General features: G+C 46.0%; 1 protein-coding gene across 3 annotated transcripts in view; it reads left to right on the forward strand.

Moving 5' to 3' along the window:
• The window catches only part of ZZEF1 (zinc finger ZZ-type and EF-hand domain containing 1), an 86,342-nt gene that overhangs the window by 16,435 nt on the left and 45,346 nt on the right, over window positions 1-24,561 (forward strand). For all 3 annotated transcript variants that reach the window (XM_048518730.1, XM_048518732.1, XM_048518731.1), the window contains exons 5-24: window positions 104-303; window positions 1,169-1,379; window positions 2,281-2,397; window positions 4,035-4,213; window positions 6,748-6,846; window positions 7,023-7,114; window positions 8,453-8,601; window positions 10,592-10,703; window positions 11,361-11,576; window positions 12,828-12,928; window positions 13,920-14,089; window positions 14,700-14,833; window positions 15,366-15,436; window positions 15,874-15,988; window positions 17,546-17,705; window positions 18,222-18,343; window positions 18,433-18,555; window positions 19,796-19,962; window positions 21,882-21,963; window positions 23,398-23,599. In XM_048518730.1, the coding sequence (XP_048374687.1) occupies window positions 104-303; window positions 1,169-1,379; window positions 2,281-2,397; window positions 4,035-4,213; window positions 6,748-6,846; window positions 7,023-7,114; window positions 8,453-8,601; window positions 10,592-10,703; window positions 11,361-11,576; window positions 12,828-12,928; window positions 13,920-14,089; window positions 14,700-14,833; window positions 15,366-15,436; window positions 15,874-15,988; window positions 17,546-17,705; window positions 18,222-18,343; window positions 18,433-18,555; window positions 19,796-19,962; window positions 21,882-21,963; window positions 23,398-23,599 (2,822 nt within the window). The remainder of the gene's footprint in view (window positions 1-103; window positions 304-1,168; window positions 1,380-2,280; window positions 2,398-4,034; window positions 4,214-6,747; window positions 6,847-7,022; window positions 7,115-8,452; window positions 8,602-10,591; window positions 10,704-11,360; window positions 11,577-12,827; window positions 12,929-13,919; window positions 14,090-14,699; window positions 14,834-15,365; window positions 15,437-15,873; window positions 15,989-17,545; window positions 17,706-18,221; window positions 18,344-18,432; window positions 18,556-19,795; window positions 19,963-21,881; window positions 21,964-23,397; window positions 23,600-24,561) is intronic.

Consider the following 24,561-nt stretch of genomic DNA (forward strand, 5'->3'; position numbering starts at 1 on the left):
TTCAGGGTTACTCTCCATTGGATGAGAAGACAAGTTCACAGTAAGTCCAATACCCCTTCCGCCATTTTGCCTCATAGTGGCATTTTTCCCTCTTGCCTTGCAGTTTAAAGATGAAGCCGGATGTCATTCTGAGGCACCTCTCCATTGCAGTCGCCGCGAACGACCAGAGTTACATGCCGCAGCAAGTCACAGTAGCAGTTGGAAGGACTGCCAGCAATCTGCAGGAGGTCCGCGATGTTCACATTCCAAGCAATGTCACCGGATACGTGACATTGTTGGAAAACGCTAACATTTGTCAGATGTGTGAGTCAATAACACTGCAATTGGTGTTTCTGGTTTCTTCAAGTAAAAATGTGTCAGAGTGGAGAATACAGGACCTGGCGCTCAGATGAAGTGCAGTTGTGTCCCAGGCAACGCGTTCCATTTGTAAAACATAGAAATCAGAACCACTTTTAAATGTCTCTTGCTTCGAAAACCTTGTGGGGTTGCCGTAAATCAGCTGTGTCTTGATGTCAAAAAAGGAACAGAGATATTAAAATTTACCTTTAGCAACTTTTCTGGAGAAGCCGCGTAGACATTTTCTAAATAAATTCAAATTCTAGAAATTATGGAGCCGTTGTTTGGGGGGAGGGGAGTCTTGCATTGAGTTTTTAAGGGAAAAAAACAAGCATTTGAGGAAGATTGAATTATACACGATACTTAATTCCTGGTCACACTTGAACTCATTCCTTTAACAACATAAAATACCTAATTGTTGAAGGAGGATAAGTGAAAAACCCACTTGGAAGTGGAGGAAGTTGGGCAGCCCCCCCCCCCTTCCCCTACGGCAAGAATTTTATGCCTCTAGTGAGAAGATAATGTTTTAACAGTGTGAATGAATGGTACAAGGGAGCTGGGCACCTTTCAGAGGTGGATTGCCTTTCTTTTGAAACAAATGTGCAGTGGTGGCCCAATTTCCACAAGGCAGAACAAGAACTCTGCCTGAAATGTTGGAACTGGGGTGCTGTTGAGGCTGAGAAAGCGAGGGCCAGATCTGTCCTATTGGGCAGGTTCTGACTGGATGTCGGGATGGTTCTGACTTCATTCCGGCCACTTTGCAATGACCGGAGCTGCTCAGGAGGTGAAGCGAGGTCGGAAGAAATTACTGCTGTTTGATGCTCTTTGACAGATGTGCAGATAAACATCAAGCGTTGCCTTAGCGATGGATGCGATACCAGAATTCATGGGCTCAGAGCTATCGGCTACCAGAGAGTGAAAAAGGGCGGAGTCTCGGTCTGTGACGCTTCAGCCATCTGGTACTGGTCGCTCTTGACCTCCTTGGTGACAGCGTCCATGGAAACAAATCCAGCCATTGTCCAGACCATCTTGCAAAATACCCAGTGAGTCCTGTTCCCCTGTGCTGTATCCTTCTGCTGTGGCGCTTCATTCTTATGTCAAGAATTCTGTGCTTGTGAGCAGCCAGGCAGTTTACCTTGGATACCTGCTTAGCTTGAGCAGCAGTTTGGGATAGTGGGTAAAGTGGTCTGGCTCAGATCCCTGCTTATCTGTGAACTTCCTGAGTTGCAGATAGTTCAGGGAGGGGGAGAAGTAAAGGCTTCTGATTTGGCAGCAAGTGGCTGAGGGGCGGGAGGATACCCACGGAGAGGCCAGACATTTCTCAGATGTCTTCAGAGCCTCAGGGGTCTTGTGGGAGGCCTGGGACAGCATAGTTGCCCTTTCCCTATTTAAAGAGGACCCAAAAGCAGCCTGAGGAGGAAGTGGCTGGCCCTGTTCTGCAAGCCAAGGGAGCAAAGATCATGGAGAGGAGGAAGAACAAGTTTGCTGCAAACATCTCTTCTCCTTTTTCAGAGGTCGTGGGGGGTTCCTCCAGGTGGGCATGGCTCATGGTGGAAGGCAGGAACCACACTGTGGAAGAAAAATCCTCCCTTAGGCAGCAGTTCCTGTCTCTCTCCCCCCCATTCATAGTATAATCTTCAGAATTGTTAATTTTTCTGGAGCTGTCCTACAGCGTGTTTATACTCTAGCATGGAGTGTCCAACTCTCACCCTCCTGATGTTCGTGGACTACAGTTCCCACCAGCCCCTACCTTTTGGAGCAGGAGGGGCTGATGGGAATTGTAGTCCATGCACATCTGGAAGGCCAGCATCCTGCAAGACAGTGGTTTTTAGTTCTTTTCATTATCACCTTGTTTCAGGCACAGTGTTGTTTACGCTGTCGCAGTAGTTCTGTTGCACAACTGAATCTTCCTTTCTGATGGGATGATCTTCCCCCTTTCTCTAGGAAAGCCCTGCAGCATATGCCGCCGTTGTCTCTGTCGCCGGGTTCCACTGACGTCTCGAGGTTTTTGTCTCCTAACGTTTTGGAAGAAGTAGACAGTTTTCTCCTGAGAATTACCAGGTACGGTCATAACGAAAACCAGCAAGCAAGGAGAGGATGGGCACTGAAAGAGGTTTAACAAAACCTGACGCTTTTGAGTTTCATCCAACAGCAAAGGGGGCCATGATGAATATTTATAGTATAATTAGTTGTGTGGAAAGAGGACACAGAAGGATTTTTGTCCCTGTTTCATAGTTTCAGAACCAGTCTAAACATAATGGAAGCCACAGTTCCATCCCGTGACAGCTGACACCATTTTAGAAGTGGTTGTAGTTTTGGTTTTTTTTAAGTGCTGTGAGATCCTGATCTAGATCGGGCACGCTGTGCAGTGGCTCCATGACCATTTAAATCCCTCACCCTTTGCATTTTCAGGAACTGAAGTTTCTGTCAGGAGCTATCAAGTCTTGATGGGCAAAATCTATTTGATGTTTGTGCAGCCTTGAAAAAGGCTGACTCCGCTCCATGTGCATTGATAAGCTGATAAGAACCTGTTACCTGATTGGTGTATATTTGTATAGAGTTGGACAGAGTGTTGTCTGCTGTGTGTACTTGTGACACTCCGTGGCTGGCGAAGCGCTTTGTCAGAGAGAACCGCAAAATAAAAAAGCCCTTCTTCTGGAAGAGACATCTGTTGTTGTGTGCTTTCTTGGTTTGCTGACACAACCAATCGCTTTGCTCCTGAGAGGCATTTCTGCTTCTGACCTGATAGGTTTGGCACTTGAAAAAGCACTGAGGGTGGGGGGAAGACAAGTTCCTGGAGCTTCTGCACGACTGATCCAGATTGAGGCTTGGAAATGTTGCCAATCTTTAAGATGCTGCTGGACATGGAAGTTGCCGTCTTTGGTGTCCCCCCCCCCCCCCCCATGTAGTTCTTTTAGCCTCTGCCTGTCAATGCATATGAACATCTGAAACAGCAGGCCCCTTTGGCACATGCAGAATAATGCACTTTCAATCCACTTTCAGTGCACTTTGCAGCTGGATTTTACTGTGCGGAATCGCAAAATCCACTTTTGAACAATCGTGAAAGTGGTTGGGGTGGGTTTCCAGGCTGTGTGGCCGTGGTCTGGCGGATCTTGTTCCTGACGTTTCGCCTGCATCTGTGGCTGGCATCTTCAGAGGTGTATCAGAGAGGGAAGTCTGTTACACACTGTGTCCAGTGAGAAGGGAATGTTTTAATGGGGTATAACTTGTCATGTCCCCAGGTGGGGAACCAATCAGTAAGTATTTGGATGGAACTTGCTATGCAAAGGGGTGGTTGATATTACAGTATTGCAGGTGGGGTTTTTCAGTCCAGGGAGCAATTCACAATTGTGAAAGTGAATTGGAAGTGCATTATTCTGGAAGTGCATGTGCCGAAGGGGCTTCCCCAGGCTGAACCAGATAACAGATTTCCTTGGCTCATTACTGATTGGCTGGCAGCCAGTGCGTAAAATCTTAAGAAACAGCCTTCTCTAATGCAACCTGATATCCTTTGTCCTTGGCCTATTTGCATGCAAAATATGTAGCCTGTTTCCCGGTATTTGAAATATCTCAAAATATATGCAGATTTGGAAAGTCTGGAAGCGGGCCTAAGAATACAAATAACATGAAAATGGCAACGTTACGAAGGAAATCGTGTGTGAATTGACAGATCTCTCCTTCTCTCTGACCTTTCCTAGCTGTTGTGCTTCTCCCGAGATAGAACTCACGTTGTTGGCGTTCGCTCTCGCCAGAGGGAGCATCGCCAAAGTGCTGAGCTCGCTTTGCATGATTTCGGACCACCTGGAAACACCGTACAGAGCGGCTTCCCTCATAACTTCCATGGCCACCGTCCGTCAAAACTTGCTGTATAAATACGGTAGGTGTGGGCCTGGTGTGCCCTGATGGTTCTGAAAGCAAGCATGTGAGCACGTGCGCATGCATAATGTGCTTGATATCCTTTGCATAGCTGAGCACCATGTACGGTTCATCGGTGGTGTGTTAAGCAAGATGGTTGAGCAAAAATGTCGTAGGCTTGCATGGCCTTTCAGAATTATGCTACTAGCAGCTCACTTGAGTTGAGGAGCAGTTTGCCCTTGTGATAGCAGGTGAGTCACCAGAATAGTTTCTGGAGATGCTGTTTCTTCTTCCGAGGGGCACTGTGCCACGGAGTAATAAGCTGCAATACCGCAGTCAAAGCTCTGCTCACAACTTGATTTTGATCCCAATGGAAGTTGTTTTAAGGTAGCCAGCTCAACATGCTAACCACTGCTCCATACTGTTGTAGTTGTGCAGAGGGACGCAGCATACCCGCTTCCTTTATGGAGCTTGGTTGGCAGCAAGAAACCTTGGCAGAAGGTGTCATCATTCCACTCATTCACAGTTTTGAGCAGATACAGGACTCAATGAAACTCTAGATTTTTTTTTTGTTCAGAGGTTTGCAGCTTGGTGCTCGGTATGGGTGCTAAATACGAATCTTTAAAAAGAAAAATCAAATATTTAAGATGAGGTATATTGAAGGGGTAAGCAGGATGTTGAAGCAGCAGGGAGCAGCAGTGGCGTAGGAGGTTAAGAGCTCGTGTATCTAATCTGGAGGAACCAGGTTTGATTCCCAGCTCTGCCATCTGAGCTGTGGAGGCTTATCTGGGGAATTCAGATTAGCCTGTGCACTCCCACAAACGCCAGCTGGGTGACCTTGGGCTAGTCACAGCTTCTCAGAGCTCTCTCAGCCCCACCTACCTCACAGGGTGTTTGTTGTGAGGGGGGAAGGGCAAGGAGATTGTAAGCCCCTTTGAGTCTCCTGCAGGAGAGAAAGGGGGGATAGAAATCCAAACTCCTCTTCTTCTCTTCTTGAAATAACCAGTTAGTGATTGGAAAGATTTATATGGGACTGAAATACTTCTTAGAAATGTTTTGCAGAATGGGAAATGATAGTAGCCGTAGTCACCAGTGATCCAAATGTGAATCACATGCAGATTTATTTCTGCACACTAAAACAACCACATAGGGTCCTCCTGGGTATGTCTGTTACTTATTGTGAAACAAATATTGGGCCATTTCCTAATATTGGACTCTGAGAAACAGTATCAACATAGTAGTTCTCAGTAATGTTGAGCTGTGTATTTTCAGTTATGCAATTGGACTTCCTTATACGGGGCTCTTGGCTCATCTCTTGTTCTCAATCTTGGTTTGGCTCTTTTAAAAAGTCACTCAATCCAGTTTGCAGATCGAGTTTGGAACCAGTAATTTTTCTAGCCCTATACTGAAAGAAACTTGTAAGCCTATTTTTTTACATTCTTTCTTTCACCAAGAAACTAGATCTTAGTTGCAACATACATACCCCACATTTATTAGCCTAGCCTCCAGGTGTAAGGTATAACTTATAGCTGTAACCTGAAAAACAACAAAAGAGATAATGTAAACAAATAAATAACCAGGAACCAGGAATAAAAACCATGATCAGAAATTAAACGCTTGCTCAACAAGTGGAAATCTGTTGGGGATCTCTGGCCCAAGAGAAATCTGGTTTGTGCCAACCAGGGCCAGGGCCTTTTCAGCCCTGGCCCCCGCCTGGTGGAACGCACAGTCTGGAGAGACCAGAGCCCTGAGGGATTTAATGCAGTTGCACAGGGCCCGTGAGACAGCTGTCCCACTACACATATGGTTAAGTCTCCAGCTTTTATTGTGGGCCCCCTGAGTCCTGTGAGAGATTGGCAGGATATAATGAATACATACATACATACATACATACATACATACATACATACATACATACATACATACATACATACATACATACATACATACATACATACATACATACATACATACATACATACATACAAACATACAAACATACAAAAAACAAAGCCCTGGCCCCTCTCTCACTCTTCTTTTCCCTCCCACTTTGTAAGTCACCTTGAGTCTCCTTACAGGAGAGAAAGGTGGGATATAAATCCAATTCCTCCCTCCTCCTCCTCCTTCTCCTCCTTCTGCCCTTGTCATCCTTCCATTCCTCCTTCTTCCCTCCCCTTCTCTTCTTCTCTGGTTTTTCTTAAAACAATCTTCTTCTTTCCTTTCCTTCCCTTATTAGAGGACCCTTTGCTGGGATCCAATGATCTGGAGGCAGTGGGAGAGACCTGGGCATTATTGTCTGATGGCTATGATAGTTACTTGTTGATTCAGACAGTCTTTTACAGACTGAGTTTTAAAGCATTTTATTGTCATCTGTGCTGTTTTAACTGAGGTTGTTTTAACTTGAGGTTTTAACCTGAGACTGTAAACCACCCAGTAGGAAGGAAGAGGTAGAACAGCTACGGTACAAAATGTCTTCATGATCCTTTTGGGCTGGAGAATCTGTAGCGTTGCTGGATAGCTTCTGCTTGCTCTTGAGAAGCCCGTTTTGTCCTCCAGGAACGCCCCTGCGGCTGACTTTGCAAGCCTGCGATGTGAAAGGAAAGGAAGACAAATCAGGACCTGAAAATCTCCTGGTGGAGCCTTGGACGGGGGATGGTAAGCGCCCGCTTGACTTCTAGAGGCAAGTCATCATCGCTGTGCCAAATCTGCACGCCACGGAACCAGTCCCGGGCAACACCCCCTGGGTTGGTCCAGCTCCAAATTTGTCACATTGAAAATGCTCACCCGGGATAATCCCATCGAAGTTTAATAGCCTTGTGTTCTGTTTGCAGGCTTCCTTACGGAGACTGGGAAGACTCGGGCCAGCGTGATCCTTTCCACAGGGACTGAATCGGCTTTCCAGGTCACCCAAATTAGAATCAAGGTAGGGACTATGTGCTCATCAAACAGCTGTTTGAAAAGTGCGGTTTGCTTCCTTGCGACAGTCGTGATTTCAAGGCATTCCTTGAATGATATGGTTTGGCTGTGCAGGAGTAGGGAATCTGATTATACAGAAACCAAGGGTTTTTTTAATTCATGCAGTGCTTGCCCTGCGGCTCTCTTCTTCACAGTGGGATTTTCCTGTGGTGTTCTGTCCTCACCAGATTACCCTGCTGCAAACTGTCCCTAACTGAGCTGAACCAATCTGCCGTTTTGCTCACCCGATGCTTCCTTGTTCTCCCCATGTAACCTCCGTTTGAAAAGGCAGCTAGCTGCTGTTTGTGCTTTCTGTAGTCTGGTGAATTCAATTGTTGTTGATTTCAGGGTCCATTGCTCCAGCTACAGACCGTCAGTGTGAAAAACTGAAAGAAAAACGTATTGTCGAAGGCTTTCACAGCCGGAATCACTGGGGTGCTGTGTGGTTTCCGGGCTGTATGGCCATGTTCTAGCAGCAATCTCTCCTGACGTTTCGCCTTCATCTGTGGCTGGCATCTTTAGAGGCGAAACGTCAGGAGAGAATGCTACTAGAACACGGCCGTACAGCCCGGAAACCACACAGCACCCCACTCAAAGAAAAACATTTTCAATCCCTGAGTAGGATTTGGGAGCCAGGCATTGGTAGGGGGCGGGGTTGGGGAAGTGGAGTCTTTTCTGCTCTCCTTCCCCCAATTTAGAGTATGCTTCGAAGGAGCAGGCTGTTGGGTTCTTCTCACTGTGCCCTGGTAGGCTGCGAGAGCTCGGGAGTTCCACTCTCCTCCTCAGAAAACAGAAAAACGATCCTTAATCTTAGGCATCCTGCACTCTGAGACGAATGTCGAAGGAGGCAAGGAGGAACTCTGCTAGTCAGTGCAAGGGCACTGGCAGCCGTTTAAAACGCTCCATGCGACAAGGGGCAGGGGCGCTCCTTTCCCAACTCAGGCAGCAGAGGTTAGATTTAGAATTGGAAATTAGAACTAGGTTGTAAAATTAAACAGAAGCAGGACAGGCGATTGGCTCAACTGCTCTCCCTTGAGGCAGGAAGTGCACTGGAGGAGAAGTGGGAGGTTCCCAGCAGTTCAGTGAAGTCTTAATTAAGATTCCTGCCTCCCTAATTGGTTGCTGGTGAACTACCCAGATGTCCTTTTCCGCTCAAAGGAAAATTACCCTTCATGGGTAAGTCCAATGATCGCTCTCCTTCCCCCAATGGCTCTTCTTACTTTTTTTACTTTGCCGTTTGCAAACACCAGATTCTCAATTTTGCTCTTCCTGCTTGTGCCTGGTTATAGCTTTGCTCCCTTCCTAGGTCCGGAGAGGAGCGATCGGAGCCCGGTGCGGATTGGTCTTTGCTTATAACTGCTCTTCAGAAAAATTCCACGCAGAGGAACATTTTAAAAGATTCGAGGCCTACGACAAATGGAAGCTAGAGGATTTCCGGCAGTTTTTAAAAACCAGGTAAAAAAGAAACGTGCGTTGTGGAATGCTTCGAAGCGACGGCTGGGGCTTTTTGGCACATTGCCCAGACTGTTGCAAGGAAAGGTGAACTTGAGTATGATATCTTGGGAAAGCGTTCTAGGGTCTTCTGGTTCTTTCCCTGGGCATGTTTCCATCTTGGCGAACAGCTGAGTAGAAGTTTTTTGCTGGCATCTGCTAGTGTTGTTGAGGAAAGATGCTCAGATGCAGAAACCTTCCAGGTGTTCCAGGTCGAGGTAGGAAGGTGCTGGGGAAAAATCTGGACCATGAGCGGTGGCCTTTTTTCATACTCCTCCGAACCAAGGAGCTTTTCGAGATGCTCACGATTGACACAGAACTAAAAGCTGGGTCAGGCAAGCTCTCTTAAGAGGATTGCAAAACAAGGTCTTGAGCCCTGAGTCATCTTGTGATTCCTCCAAACCCCCCCCCAACCCCCCCGCCCCGCCTTTAGTTTTTTTAAAGCATATCATCCAGCCTGGTGACAATTTGGGCAGAACTCAAAAGCTGACCCTAATCATTGAATTGAATCATATGGCACAAATATTGTCTCACCCATACACTCATTGGCGTGCGTGCGTGCGTGCGTGCGTGCGTGCGCGTTTATTGACATCGAACACATTAACATGTTTAAAATAGATATTTCCAAAGTAACAAGTAGCCACGGATGTAATTTATACAGCTTATTATAAATTAGATAGTTCTCATTTTTCCTCAAGGCGTAATCAATCTTCTCAAAAAAAGATATGGCTTTCTTCTGTGTGTCGATGTTTAATATGTTATTCATATATTTTTTTTATTATCGAATAGTATTATTATTATTATTATTATTATTATTATTATTATTATTATTATTATTATTATTATTATTATTATTATTATTATTATTATTATTATTATTAATTAAACTTGCTATACCGCCCTATCCCCGGAGGGCTCAGGGCGGTGAACAACATCAGGTCATACAAAAAACATAAAAATCTTAAAACAGGTACATTCTACAATAGGGCCCGCGAGACCCATATACCACCCTCTTCCAAAAAATGAGGAGGGGTCCCAATGATGTTAGGGGACCCTACTAGGAGGGGCATTATCGGCGGCTGGACTCTCCAAAGGCCCGGTGGAATAATTCGGTTTTACAGGCCCTGCGGAACTCTCCAAGGTCCCGCAGGGCCCGAATAGCTGGTGGTAATGTGTTCCACCAGGCCGGTGCCAGGGCTGTGAAGGCCCTGGCCCGTGTGGAGGCCAGCCGCGTCATCAAGGGGCCAGGGATCTCCAGTAGATTCGCCTCTGCTGATCGCAGAGGACGAGCCGGGACATATGGGGTAATGCGGTCCCGAAGGTACGAGGGTTGAACTCTTCCAATAGTATTATTGTATATACTTATTGTATATATTGTTTATTGCTTATATTCGAGGGTAACAATCAGTTACAAAGGGGGGGAAAGATATAGAATTTCATTATATGTACATGATTTTATGTCATTTACAAAATACAATAAAAACATATTTTTTTAAAAAAAGCTGACCCTAATAGGAGATCATGTGACTTTGGTGTTTAGATGTTGTGCATTGCACCACATCAGCTACCTGCAACCTCAATTTAGAGCTTCACCCAGTTTCTTTCAAAGCAGTTCGCAGAAGTTTGTTCACCTACCTCTGAATCTTTCATTCGAAGGTTTTGTTGCACACCTTGCTTAGCTGATACTTCGAAAGTTCAGATCTCTCTACACTGCCCTGTTCCCAGTCAGTGCCTTCCCATTCCCTCTGACCCTCATTCACAGAGAGGGTCTGTGACCACATTGGTGCGCCACGAGGACTGGAAGCACTTGTGATACGAAGAGACTTGGGGGTTGAAAGGTCACCCACCTCTGATAGGTAGTCCTCCCATAGCCAGATACTGTAGGTTAACTGCAGTTGGGTTGTGTCACTGCCGAGCAAGCGGAAGCCCTGTTGATCTCCCTTTGTACCCACAGGAGTGGCACTTCTTGTGACGAGCCAGGAGAGGAGGACCCCGTTGGCTGGTTCGAAATGGAAGAGGAATGGGACGAAGTAGAAATCAAAATGCAGCAGTGCAGAATTTCCAAAGTAAAACTTCCATTCTATTCATTCAGATTCAAAGACTGTAAAACTTTTACTGTGCTGTTTAGAGCAGTGGTTTTCAGCCGTGGTTTTTGTACCCCCCACCCCACCCCCCGGTGTGATGTAGGGCTTTCATTAGAATGGGTCAATAAGCAGCAGTTGCAGAGTGGGTGCAGTTTCTCGGATTCATCTTGTTCCCCTTTGGGGGTGGGGGAGCTGGGACACATTATAGTTGCCATCAGGAGCTTGAGATTTTTCTTGAGCTCTGCCTCCCTAGGAGCTATCCTGAGGCCCCATAAAATAATGACCGTGAAAAGGACAGGTTGTTAATGTGGTGACCTGCCTTGGTTTTGAAGCTTGCTTTTGTGCATATTTATCTCAGTAATCCTTACAACAGTCCTGTATGGTTGGCCTGTAATTTTATACCCATATTGTAGAAGCGTCATGCTACTTTCTTCCAGTGATGTCACGGGATGGGACCTCATCTAGCACACGTAGTGCCTGGCTGGCCCATCTCACTGTTTGAGCCACCTCTAGAGTTTGTGTTACACCTTCTCGGTTGGTTTCTTGACTCTGGCAGATTTCAGGCTAAGTGAGCTGCGCACAACTTCATGGTTCACGCCTTCTTTTTAAAACTAACGTTGGATGCCCTGTCTCTTTTAGTATCTGATGGTGAAGTTCCTGTGCACAAGGCAAGACAAAGCCGAGAGGCTCGGAGTGCAAGGCCTGAGCCTCTTTGGGTACCTTCGGCCGGCGATGGCAGAGCCCAGCAGAAGCATGATTTGTATGCAGTGCGGCAGAACAGATGGGGATACTGTTTGTGGAACGACTCTTCTCCTGAAGATCCTGTGTTTCATCCAGCAGCTTGCACAGGATTTGGTATGTTTTAGGAGCAACAGTGGTTAAGAGCAGGTCCACTCTAATCTGGAGAACTGGGTTTGATTCCCTGCTCTGCCACTTGAGCTGTGGAGGCTTATCTGGGGAACTAGGTTAGCTTGTGCACTCCAACAAATGCCAGCTGGGTGACCTTGAGCTAGTCACAGCTTTTCAGAGCTCTCTCAGCCCCACCCACCTCACAGGGTGTTTGTTGTGAGGGGGGAAGGGCAAGGAGATTGTAAGCCCCTTTGAGTCTCCTACAGGAGAGAAAGGGGGAATATAAATCCAAACTCTTCTTCTTCTCTTTCTGCATCTTCTCTCTGAATTCTACGCTGCTGTTTTTAAGCACATGATTCATTGACCATGTGCTTTGATGCAGTAAATAATGTAATTGTTTGCGTAAATAATGTAGTTGCTAGTAAAGGATAGTGTAGCTTTAGTAGCACAGTGGAGTAATGATTAACAGCAGGTAGACTCTTGTATGGAAAACTGGGTTTTATCCCCCACTCCTCCACATGGGCTCTTATCTGGTGAACCGGATTTGTTTCCTCACTTCTGCATCCCTTGCTGGGTGACCTTGGACTAGTCACAGTTCTCTCAGAACACTCTCAGCCCCACCTACATCACACAGTGTCTATTGTGGGGAGAGGAAGGAGTTTGTTAGTTGCCTTGAGACTCCTTACAAGAGAGAAAGGCGGTGTATAAATCCAAGCTCCTCTTCCTCTGGTAGTAAATAATAAAGGAGATGCTGGGGAAAAAAGCTGGGTAAAATTATGTCGTCGCCCAGGAGAGCTCATTGCAAGCCTGAGACCAGATTTCGCAACTGAAATGTAAATGGAAAATGACTGGTGCTGGAGCAAGTTTTCAGTTTACACTGAACTCTTCATTTTTAAGGCATAAAAGAATTAAGAGAAGCTGTCATATGGCACCCATACGACAAATGTATTGCCTCTGAACCTTCTTTTCCTCATGTGGCCGAACCTTCTTTTCCTCATGTGGGCTGACCTCACTCCAATTTAAATTAGTCCTTTAAGATTCCACTTGAGTCTGCAAAAGCTGATGTGATAAAAATGGTATCTAGTTTGTGCACTGATATATGCCAGATTTCTTGAATAATTTTGTTGAAATCCAGCAACTGAGATAATCTAGCGATTAACCCCCCTGCCTTCCCTCCTCTTTCATGGTATTTTTGATTTTTTTTTTTAGGTGAAAATGTTTATGTGAATTCTAGTGACTCCACGTTTTTTTTTCTAGGTTCAGAAGAAAGAGAGTGGCCTAAGGTACAGATCATACCTGGACTTTGGAGGCCTGGATTTAAAGCTGTTTTGGAATTTCTACAGCAGACTTCACCAAAAGTAGGTTTCCTTCTGTTAAAGCAAACTAGTTCTAAAGTGCCTGCTCCTTTTTGCTACTCTTTGGCCCCACAATGTTCTATTTGGAGCCCTGTTCTATTTGGAGCCCTGTTCTAACTTAAATGAAGGCAGTAGTAAACCTTGGGTTAAAAAAGCATCTTTTGTACGAATAGGAAAGAGTTGGGAATTTCGAATGGGGTATGCCTCACACCCTGCTTTCTGACCAGATTGGTTCTCAAAGCACCTTACAAAAGACAAAACACAGTTCAAATAATGACAATTGGATCAATTTGCAGAGCAGTTTCTTGACTATTTGAATAATGGATTTTCTCTTTTGGAGAAAAAGGGAAACCACGTTCTTCCTGGTTTTGACTTTTCACAAATGGGCAACAGTTAACTAATGGATGGGACCCTCACCCTTTTCCCACCCACACCCAAGTGTTCAGTTCGATTTCACCTTCTGACCTAGGTGTGTTGTCCTTTCTGCACCCCTCCCCCCCCCCAGGAGATGTAGAGAAGGGGCTTGTTTGGTCAGACTAAGCTATGGAGCATGTGTCACACTGGGGACCAGTGTTCAGAAGAGTCATAAGTCTCTCCCAAGCCACTTTCACTGCTCTAACCACTACACCACAGTGGCACTGTTAGTATTCCAGAATTCTTACTTCCATATCTTCGGTTTGTTTTAACCTACTCTGAACCTTCATGACAGCTTAGAACAGACACCACAATTATTTTGCTGGTATCTGAAGATGCCAGCCACAGATGCAGGCGAAACGTCAGGAGAAAATACTACTGAAGCATGGCCATATAACCCAGAAAACCCACAACACCCTAGGAATTCTGGCTGTGAAAGTCTTCGACAATATTTTGCTTTTGTTTCCTCCTCTCCCCCCCCCCCCAAAAAAAGTCTATCTGTTAATGGGCATTTAATGGCATTCTTGCATTGGTAGAAATAGAACTTGGTTATAGTAATGTTGTGGCTTTTGCCTTCTAGCCCACGTGAAGAGTGCATTGAGGCCCAAACCATGATCCTGCAGCTTCTGCAGAGCTGCTTCTCGGTGCTCACTGCAGATGATAAAGCCCCGGCGTCTCAGGAAACTGCACAGAGCAAAAAGTCTGACAACACAGAAGCGGCTGAGGCGCTCTACAAGCATCTCTGTGAAGGTGATCTGCTTTTGAAACCCTCTGCGACCAACACAGCGTCTTTCACGCTTTCTGACTTCAGGGAATTCTTTCCACATTTGGCTCGGTGCCGCAAAACTCCCTGGATGTGACAGAGGATTATGGGACTTGTTTTCGGGAAGTGGATTTTGCTGTAATTCAAGTTTCTGTCCTGATGTAGTATTCAAATGAGGGCAGTGGTTTCTTCGGTCTGCAAAAGCTTAGAAATAAGGAGTAAGAACATAAGAACATAAGAACAAGCCAGCTGGATCAGACCAGAGTCCATCTAGTCCAGCTCTCTGCTACTCGCAGTGGCCCACCAGGTGCCTTTGGGAGCTCCCATGCAGGATGTGAAAGCAATGGCCTTCTGCAGCTGTTGCTCCTGATCACCTGGTCTGTTAAAGTAGAATTCTGATTGTCCTGTACCTCAGTCGAAAGAGTTCCTTTATTTTTCTGAGTGAAACAAACATCCAGTGTCGCTTATTTCAGTATGGATTTTCATCAGCTGATATTGAAATAAATGTTGTTGTTCTTTAAAGTGCCACTGGATTTTTGTCTTATTTTGCTAGGGCAGACTAACAAGCTAACCCTTTGCATTTATCTTTCGGAGCAGTCGTAGACAGGAGAGATGGCGAATCCACGTCACTAAAGACTCTGAAGCAGGAAGTCAACAACACATTGCTCAACGGCGCAGCCATCTTTTTCCCCGAGAGGCATACGCGACGGGAGCAGCTCTTTGCAATGATGGTAAAACTGTCTGCTTTCATTTGTTTGGTCAGTATTAAGTCTTGCCTTTGCTCCCGCTCAATCCATTAAAAGCCTGAAAGAGATGCTAAAGAGAAAAGCATCATTGTAACAGCGCCAAGGGGAGGCAGCATGGTGTAGTGGTTGAGGTGTCAGATTAGGATCTGGGAAACCCAGGTTCGAAACCCCCCCCCCCCCCCTTGCCATGGAAGCCTGCTGGATGATCTTGGACAAGTCACACACACTCAGCCTCCAGTATAAAACACATACAACGAGTTCAAATCAAAATGATGCTATTTGTATGTCTGTGTTGTATAAAAAACTTAGAAATGTAGGGCATGAAGGAAGGAATTGTTCAGGGACTGTTAGTTGAAGCAAAAAGAAAGACTTCACCCTCTACCAAAAGACATTGGTAGAAGGGAATAGACATGTAAATGTTATGGCTGTTGCAATCTTTCAACCTCAAGTTTATTTTTTGTATATTAAGTGCCTCTGTATTGTTTTTAATGTGTTTTTTCCCCTCTTTTCCCCCCAGAAAAACATTACAGAGCAGGAACACAAGCCGTCTGCCCATCTTGCTTTCAAATCCCTCTGCACACATTTCAGGTAAACTTCTTAACTGTGTCAAAAGCATGGGTAGACAAAGAGCACATTTCTCTCCCCTCCTTCCTAAACCGGAGGTTTTTCAGTTCCCCGCCATCAGCTTCAGCTGGATGGAACAATGAAGATGATCTCACGTCCATTAACCAGCTGACAGCCTTGGAGTAAAATACACCCATCTCCAGTCAGCAACATCTGCTTTTTGAATGCTTGTAAACTCACAAGCGAGAAAAAAGGATTTTTATGTTAGGCCTTCTAGCCCCCCCTGCCCAAAGTTCTGGCTTTATAGAGCCTCTCATAGGTTCCTTGTGGTGTAAAACCCTTTTTCTGCCTTTCTGTTTTTTTAATGAGAAAAAATGATATACTTAAGTGTACGAACTGGAAATGACTTGCATGCAAACTTGTTTTAATCGAATACTTGCAAAGTGTTCATTCTTTGGCAGCAATCAGGATCCTGGAGGGCTTTTGCTCTTACCAGAGAAAGGAACTTCTGCAGACTTGGATGTTAGTCAAGTCCTGAGAGTGATGGAGACTCTTTTGCTGGTGGCGTCAAGAGAGGTAGGAACGCTTTATTTTATTTGTGGTCTCTCTCACTGAGATTCAAGACCAGTGACACGGTGTAAGAAGAGGTGGGATCCAGCAGGTTCTCACAGGTTCCCGAGAGTAGGTTACTAATTATTTGTGTGTGCCGAGAGGGGGTTACTAACTGGTGATTTTGCCACATGATTTTTGCCTTAGTTACGCCCCTCCTCTCAGCAGTAGTGCGCAGAACTTGAAGCAGTCTAGCAGGAGGTGCACTGGTGTGCGTGACAGCCTGCGCCTGCGTACATTCGTTTCCCGCCCAAGGACCAGCGCAGCAGCTGAGTCCTTGCCACAGCCTCACCCAGGAATGCCCCGCCCCCGGAATGCCCGACCATGCCCCCGTCGTGCCCCGCCCAGCCCCATTGGCACTACGCCACAGTTTGAATCCCACCACCATGGGAACCTGTTACTAAAATTTTTGGATCCCACCACTGGGTGTAAGTCAGTGCAGTCAATAGGATGAAACTTACTGACAGCTGGTGTGGTATAGTGGTTAAGAGTGTCAGAGTAGCATCTGGGAGACCCAGGTTCAAATCCCCTCTGCCATGGAAAACCAAGCCAAGTGGCGAAGTGCTTGCACTGCCACTCACACGGTCAGGAGTACGAGCCCTCTGTGGGCCAGATATCCTGGCAGCCGGCTCATGGCCAACTCAGCCATCCATCCATTTCTTAGTTGGTAAATGAGTACCTAGCTCATAGCTAGGGGGTAAAGAATAGCCGGGGAAAGCAATGGCAAACTACCCCACAAAAAGAGGCTTGCCTATAAAATCACTGCTGGTGGTGGTACCCCAGGGTTGGACACGACTGAAGGGGAAGCTTTACCTTTTACCTGCCATGGAAACTCTCTGGGTGACCTTGAGCCAGTGACACTCTCTCAACTTAACCTACCTCACACGGTTGTTGTGAGAATAAAATGGAAGAGAGGAGAATGATTTGAACAGTCTGGCCCCCCATGACAGAGGAAGGTGAGGTATCAATTAATTAAATAAATAAAATCTAACAAGCAATGTGATTGTAAGACTCTGTTACTCCAGTCAATGATGTAGACTCAAGAAGGGTTCAAGAGCTTTATTGAACTGTGTCAGGATCCTTGCTGCAGAAAGCCGGAGTTGAAGGGCCTGGCTTTTGCAGCTACATTTATCTCCAGTTTTTCCTGCTTCTTCGGATTCCCCCCTCCCACCCCCTTTTCCCACAATAGAGCGAATGACAAGAGTGAGGTGAAGTCAGTATTGTTATGAGTCCCAAGTTTCAAGGCTCAATCCGGCCCCAGGGGGTGGCAGGAGTGAGGCAGGCCTATTTCACTAATTGCAAAGCACAGCAGTTGAAACAGAAAGGCCCGTTAACGCACACAGATAACAGCAAGTGCAGGTGTGATCTTGGTGCCACCCAGCCAATGCCAGGCGAGGCGGGAGCGCAGCCTGACCGCAACAAGGCTAGGTTTAGAAAAATCTGAAACAAATCACTGTATTTGAAGGAAGCCTCCAACACGCCTCTCTCTTTTTCTAACGACTTCTCAAACTTTTAATTTTTCAGTGTGAAATGTTGATGTTGGGTGTGGCCCAGCAAGACAGCAGCTCCGTGCTCTCGTCCTTATTCTGGTCTGTACAAGGCAGCCTCCTTTCCTGGTGCTACTTGCAACTGAAGGGCAGTGACTCGACACCAAAGAACCTCGGCAGAGAAGTCCTTACAAAATGTAGGTATCCAGGCCCATGAAGCAACTAGTGTAAGAATTTGATACAACCCCTTTTCATATCAGCACCTTCCCTTTGCAGAACTGTGTGATGGTAGTTTGTCAACCAGCCAGCAAGAGCCAGCGTGGTATAATGGTTAAGGCAGGTGCATTCTAATCTGAAGTACTGGGTTTGATTCCCCGCTCTGTCACTTGAGCTGTGGCGGCTTATCTGGTGAACCAGATTAGTTTGTTCACTCCAATACATTCCTGCTGGATGACCTTGGGCGAGTCACAGTTCTTCAGAGCTCTCTCAGCTCCACCTACCTCACAGGGTGTTTGTTGTAGGGAGGGAAAAGGAGATTGTAAGCCCCTTTGAGTCTTCTTACATGAGAGAAAGGGGGAATATAAATCCAGACTCCTCCCCCTCTTCTCCTTCTCCTTCTTCTTCAAAATCTACTGATAGTTGCGAAGCAATAAGGAAAAAAATAACCAGTGTATTGTACATTGTACTTATACTTTTTGACCTTTTCTGCCTAGATGTGCAACTGTTCCTGTCAAACATCAGGAAAATTTTAGAATCTCTCCTGGCTCAGCATAGTGGAAAGATCATAGTGGAAAAACTAAGCAACTCTGTCTTTGCCATGGTTACCCGCCAGCTGGTGAGTGAGCTGACCAGACTATTGTGACACCCTGTTGCTTGGTATGAAAAACCGTAATCTTCATGGGTTTTCATGTGTATGTTCTCCAGATGACCGTCTTGCAGGACTTCTGCACTTTAGACATTCCCCACTGCGCCCTTCTTCAGGATGTCATCACCTTGACAAAGCCACTGAATGACCTGTCGTTGGAGCCTGGAGAGAATCCAGATAAGGTAGCCTGCAGAAAGGGTGCTGATAGATGTTTCTAATACACGTGTTTTATCTTTCAAGGGCTGGTCTGTAGAATTTTTCTTTAGTCCAACATTCTCCTTGTTGGACATCACTAAGAACGTAAGAAAGAGCCTGTTGGATCCGACCAGAGTCCATCTAGTCCAGCACTCTGCTACTCGCAGTGGCCCACCAGATGCCTTTGGGAGCTCACATGCAGGATGTGAAAGCAATGGCCTGCTGCTGCTGCTGCTGCTGCTGCTGCTGCTGCTGCTGCTGCTGCTGCTCCCGAGCACCTGGTCTGCTAAGGCATTTGCAATCTCAGATCAAGGAGGATCAAGTTTGGTAGCCATAGATCGACTTCTCCTCAATCAATCTGTCCAAGCCCCTTTTTAAACTATACTATATCCAATAGTGTAATAGCTCCTCACCACCACCACCCATGTTAATCACAAAAGCAGCAAGAAAATCAAGCTTAGGGATAGGTAAAGGATGCCTGCGTAATCGGGTGGTCAGGGAAATCTACAGGGTTGCAGAAAAATACAACTTTGTAAATGAGCCAAGAGGGGAAACGGAAATGAAAAAGTGACCCGGTGGGAATATGCTTCACAACTGTTGAGCAAACCAAGAGGGGAAATGGGGGAGGAGGGGAAATTAACCCCACCCCCCACCCCCCTAGAGTGTATAAAGTCTTGGAGGACAGGATTTCATTTTTCAATACCCCACTCACTTAATCCTGTGTCCATTGGTAGAGCGGTGACATGTGACCTCCGACAGACACGACTCCTGTGTTTGGAGGAATCTCCAGCTACCGGTATTTTGAAAAAGGAAAACATTCCAATCTAATGAGAATCTTTCATCTTAGAAACGTGGCATTCAGAGCAGGGAGTTGTAAATAGAACCTAAAGTGGAGTGTGGGGTGAAGATACTTTATAGAATTCAATAAAAAATAATCTGACCCTCATTATCCTGAAAATCCCTTTTTTAAAGGTACCAAACCATATGAAAACTGTACATTTGGGGTATCATGTCCGCTTTTGGCAAGTAGTGCAAAAAAAGAACAGAGAGAGAGAGGAAGACCCAGTGCATGGCATAACCTCTGGATTAGAAGTTTGGTCTAACTTTTATGTGTTTAGAATTCACATGGGGACACAGTTCAATTATTCAGAATTATTTCCAATTTGTGTTTTGGCAAGTGGTTCCCATTCTGGCTCTACCTTGATTTTTTTTTTTAATTTACACCAGGTGGACATGGAAAGCTGGCAGCAAGAGCAGCCCGTGGTGCTTCGAACGTGGGCTATGGAGTCGCCCCATAACTATGATAACAACTGCCATGATGTCACAGTCTTCCTTTGTCCGGGGGCGACTTACTTCGAAGTGGAATTTGATGAACGATGTGAAACGGAGAGGAGGTAACGGGTGGTGATTGGCCTGGGAGCGATTTTGTGTCTAACTTCTCTTTGGCCTACCAGCCCCACTGGTTTCAAAAAGTAGTTCAGCAGAGCTTGGAAGGCTAAATTAAAGGGGTCCTAAAGTCATTGTTTGCCTAAGCTGCCAAACTATACACTTGCATCTAAAGCCTATGTCAAGAATTCTTCTGGAAACCAGCATTGTTAGAGACCCAGGCTGAAAATCAAGGAAGAATATCCTCTAAGAGGAGCCTTTTCCATGGGTGGTGTTCTAGTGTAGTTCTCTACCCCTGTGGCTGATCCAGCTGCTGGATATGAATCCATCAGTTTGGGGGGTTGGCACTGCTGAGATCTGTATTGCAAGTGGTGTAGAGGTTAAGAATGGTGGACTCTAGCCTGGAGAACTGGGTTTTGAACCCCCACTTTTCCACATGAGTGGCCAGCTGTAATCTGATGAACTGGATTTGTTCCCCCACTCCTTCACATGAAGCTTGCTGGGTGACCTTGGGCTAGTCACAGTTCTTGCAGAACTCTCTCAACCCCACCTGTCTCACAAGGTGTCTGCTGCGGAAGGAGGAATGGGAGGAGTTTATAAGCTGCTTTGAGACTCCTTGTGGTTGAGAAAAGCAGGATATAAGAAGACGACGACTTTATTTACAGTCAGTTACCAAATATCAGCAGGATATAAATCCAAACTGCTTCTCTTCCTCTTCCTGCTGTACTTGCCAAATCTTCTAAAAGCATCACTGCCAAACCTCCTTGGTATGGTGACTCGCAAGATCAGATTTATTTGATATAGTGACCCATCCCGGATCGCCTGCAAAGCCTGTATACCATTAGATAGAGAGGCAGAAAGCGAAAAGGAAATGAAATGGTGAAACTAGCCAAAGTTTATAAGGCCCTGTGAGTTCTGCGATATAGGAGGCAAATAAGCATTGACGGCATATCTACTTCATAGTGGCTTTGTCTCTGTGCTTGTGCACACACCACATTCTGCAGGAAGTGTAGCCCTGTGTGTAAGTTACAGTGAATGCACATACAATTGGTATAGAAGAAGAAGAAGTTTGAATTTATATCCCCCCTTTCTCTCCTGCAGGAGACTCAAAGGGGCTTGCAATCTCCTTGCCCTTCCCCCCTCACAACAAACACCCTGTGAGGTAGGTGGGGCTGAGAGAGCTCCGAGAAGCTGTGACTAGCCCAAGGTCACCCAGCTGGCGTGTGTGGGAGTGCACAGGCTAATCTGAATTCCCCAGAGAAGCCTCCACAGCTCAGGCGGCAGAGCTGGGAATCAAACCCGGTTCCTCCAGATTAGATACACGAGCTCTTAACCTCCTATGCCACTGCTGCTCTCAGTGTAGATAGGATATATTCCAATCCACTGATATACAGTGTAGATAGGATATATTCCAATCCACTGATGAAAGGAAGCCCTCACATTAAGTTCAGTGTTTCATTTTCACCTTTTTTGCTGCCTTGACCCCTGTGAATCCAGCTTCCTCAGTATGATGATGGTGGGGGTGGGGGTGGTGGGGTGGGGGTGGGGGTGGGGGTGGAGGAGGAGGAGGAGGAGACGACGACGATGAAGACGAGTTAGATTTATGTCCCCCTTTCTCTCCTACAGGAGACTCAAAGGGGCTTACAAACTCCTTTCCCTTCCCCACTCACAACAGACACCCTGTGAGGTAGGTGGGGCTGAGAGAGCTCAAAAGAACTGTGACTAGCCCAAGGTCACCCAGCTGGCATGTACTGAAATGTACAGGCTAATCTGAATTCCTCAGATTAGCCTGCACAGCTCAGACAGCAGAGTGGGGAATCCAACCCGGTTCCTTTAGATTTGAGTACACCGGCTCTTAACCACTATGCCACTGCTGCTCCTCAGTCTGGAGGTAGACAGTCAGTTATGGTTGTGTACATTTTTGCAGGTATGACTACCTGGAGTTCACTGATGCAAGAGGAGCAAAAACCCGCTATGATACCAAAGTTGGCACAGACAAGTGGCCCAAGGTGAGTGACTTAAATAAGGACTGAGCAAGCAAGATCTCTCCCGCCCGAAAGGGGAGGGGCAGCATGGAAATCTAATACATTAAATTGTGACATATAAACTGATCCCAAGGTGCACTGAGTTAATGCCTTGACTTACCAGTGCAGTTGAAAGTTCTTTCTAACTGCAGATCTTCTTACTGTGTTTCTTTTTGGTTTGGAGAAGTAGGCAAGACATTGCCACCCATTGAGAACGTCCTAAGAAGAACCCATTAGACCAGGCTAATTAGTCCAACCTCTTGTTTTCTGTAGTGGCCAACCAGGTGCCTCTGGCAAGCCTGCAGGCAAAAACCATTCCCCAAGGAATGATACTCCACTGTCAACTTCTAAAGCCTTACATAACCTCATAATCATGAGAAGCACTTTGAAGGAATTCCAGCCTTCATTAAACTATTTCCTTGGGGAGTGAGCTGCTGTTACTTGAAGGCTGAGAAGCAGCCTTGAAAGATAATTTTTCTCTCTTTCTCACAATACTAGAACCAGGAGGCATACATTGAAAATTCTGGGGGGAAGAATTAGGAGAAATAAAAGGAAACACTTCTTCACACAAGGTGTGATTGGTGTTTGGAATATGCTGCCACAGGAAGTGGTGATGGCTGCTAACCTGGATAACCACAGATTTATGGAGGAGAAGTCAATCTGTGGCTACCAATCTTGATCCTCCTTGATCTGAGATTGCAAATGCCTTAGCAAACCAGGTGCTCGGCAGCAGCAGCAGCAGAAGGCCTTTGCTTTCGCATCCTGCATGGGAGCTCCCAAAGGCATCTGGTGGGCCACTGCGAGTAGCAGAGTGCTGGACTAGATGGACTCTGGTCTGATCCAGCAGGCTCTTTCTTATTTTCTTGAAAGCTCTTCAAGTTTCTAGCCCTAGTCAGTTGTTCAGTTGACTTTTGTAATGCTTGACAGTGGCTTGTTTATGGAATCCTTTTTTTATCACACGCAGTTGCCAGGTAGTTTTTTCCCTTTTTTGTTTTTGGGCTGAACTCCGTGAAACAGTTTCCGGTGGGTCACTGTATCGATCAACAATAGACAAGGAAGATTCCAATCCTGTAGCACCTTAAAGACCAAGAAGATTTCCAGGTTGTATAAGCTTTTGTGCATTAAAGCTCCCAAAGTGAACGTTGACTCTTGAGAGCTTATGCTCTGAAAATCTTCTCGATCTGTAAGGATCTACAAGACTCAAACCTTGATTTTCTGTGAAACACAGAGCTCTAATCTCCCTAAATTTTAAACCTGGGAGTGATTTAGCTGGGGCAATGCTCTACAAAACGGTTGAAAAGTGCACCACAGGGCAGTGTCGGGGGTGCGTGTGGGATCTTAGCCCTGGTGTTATGTTCCTAATGTGCCTTCCTGTCATGCTACCCTTGGCAAAAATGTGACTGTTTTGTTGCTCTGTAGAAAGTGACCTTTAAGGCTGGCCCACGGCTGCAGTTTCTCTTTCACTCTGACAGTAGTAACAATGAGTGGGGCTACAAGTTCTCCGTCACAGCGTACGGCCTGCCGGACATCGCGGTCTCCTGGGGCCTGGATCTGCAGCTTCTAGTAGCCAGGCTTATGGGGGGCTTGGCTTCTCAGAGCATGGTGCTGAAATCTGTTCAGGGTGAGTCGAGCAGGATGCTCATTGTTTTGTTTCCCTTGTTAAGACTGTGCTTCTAAAAGGGGTGCGTGGGTGTCAAATGTATATCTCTTTTCTTTATAACATGCTAAGATCTTCGGAGGGAAACAGCTAAACAAGCGTCTTGTGCTTGGCTCTAGTAGTGTCACTACAAACCTGATGCTTTTCATTGTCGGGAATTGCTACAGGGGTGGCCAACCGATGGCGCGCGAGGCATTCATGGACTACAGTTCCCATCAGCCCCTGCCATCATGGGCAATTGGCCATGCTGGCAGGGGCTGTTGGGAATTGTAGTCCATGAATGCCTGGAGCACTATCGGTTGGCCACCCCTGGTGTTAGTTCATTGTGTGTTTTTGTTCTCTGAAGTTAAATTATTCTATTTCAGTGGGGCTTCAGTCGGGCAGGTTGTTCAGGTCCCCCCCCCCCCCCCCCCCCCAGTTGCTGCAGGCAGGGCTATTCTGATTTTGCAGGATCTCCTAGGTGACTTTTATGAACAACTTTAAAATCTTAAGTTCCTAATTCCCCTTATTCTGTGTTGGCTCCTTTGTAGCCTGCCCAGGCTTGTTTACGAAGGCTGTTAATGTCAATTCATCTCTCTACAGATCTGTGTCCCTATTAAATTATTAAAAGTCCCATATTTTAAGGATGCATACTGATTTTATTTACTTCATTTATACCCCACTTTTCTCAAAGAGACTTTCAGCATTTACCCCCTCTGTTTTATCCTCACAACAACTTTATTAGTGTTGTTGTTGCTATTTCTATGTAAAAACCGTTCTCCCCTTACAATGGGCTTTGTTGCACTGGTTAGATTGAGAATGTGTCCTTGGCCCTAGGTCACCCTGCAAAATTCCATGGCAGAATGAAGATTTCAACCTGGATCTCCTTCCAGCTCCTAGTATGACATGGGGTACATAGAGCTGAGCCTGCTCAGCTGGTGTCTTCC

Source organism: Sphaerodactylus townsendi, linkage group LG16 (genome assembly GCF_021028975.2).
Source record: "Sphaerodactylus townsendi isolate TG3544 linkage group LG16, MPM_Stown_v2.3, whole genome shotgun sequence".
NCBI lineage: Eukaryota > Metazoa > Chordata > Lepidosauria > Squamata > Sphaerodactylidae > Sphaerodactylus > Sphaerodactylus townsendi.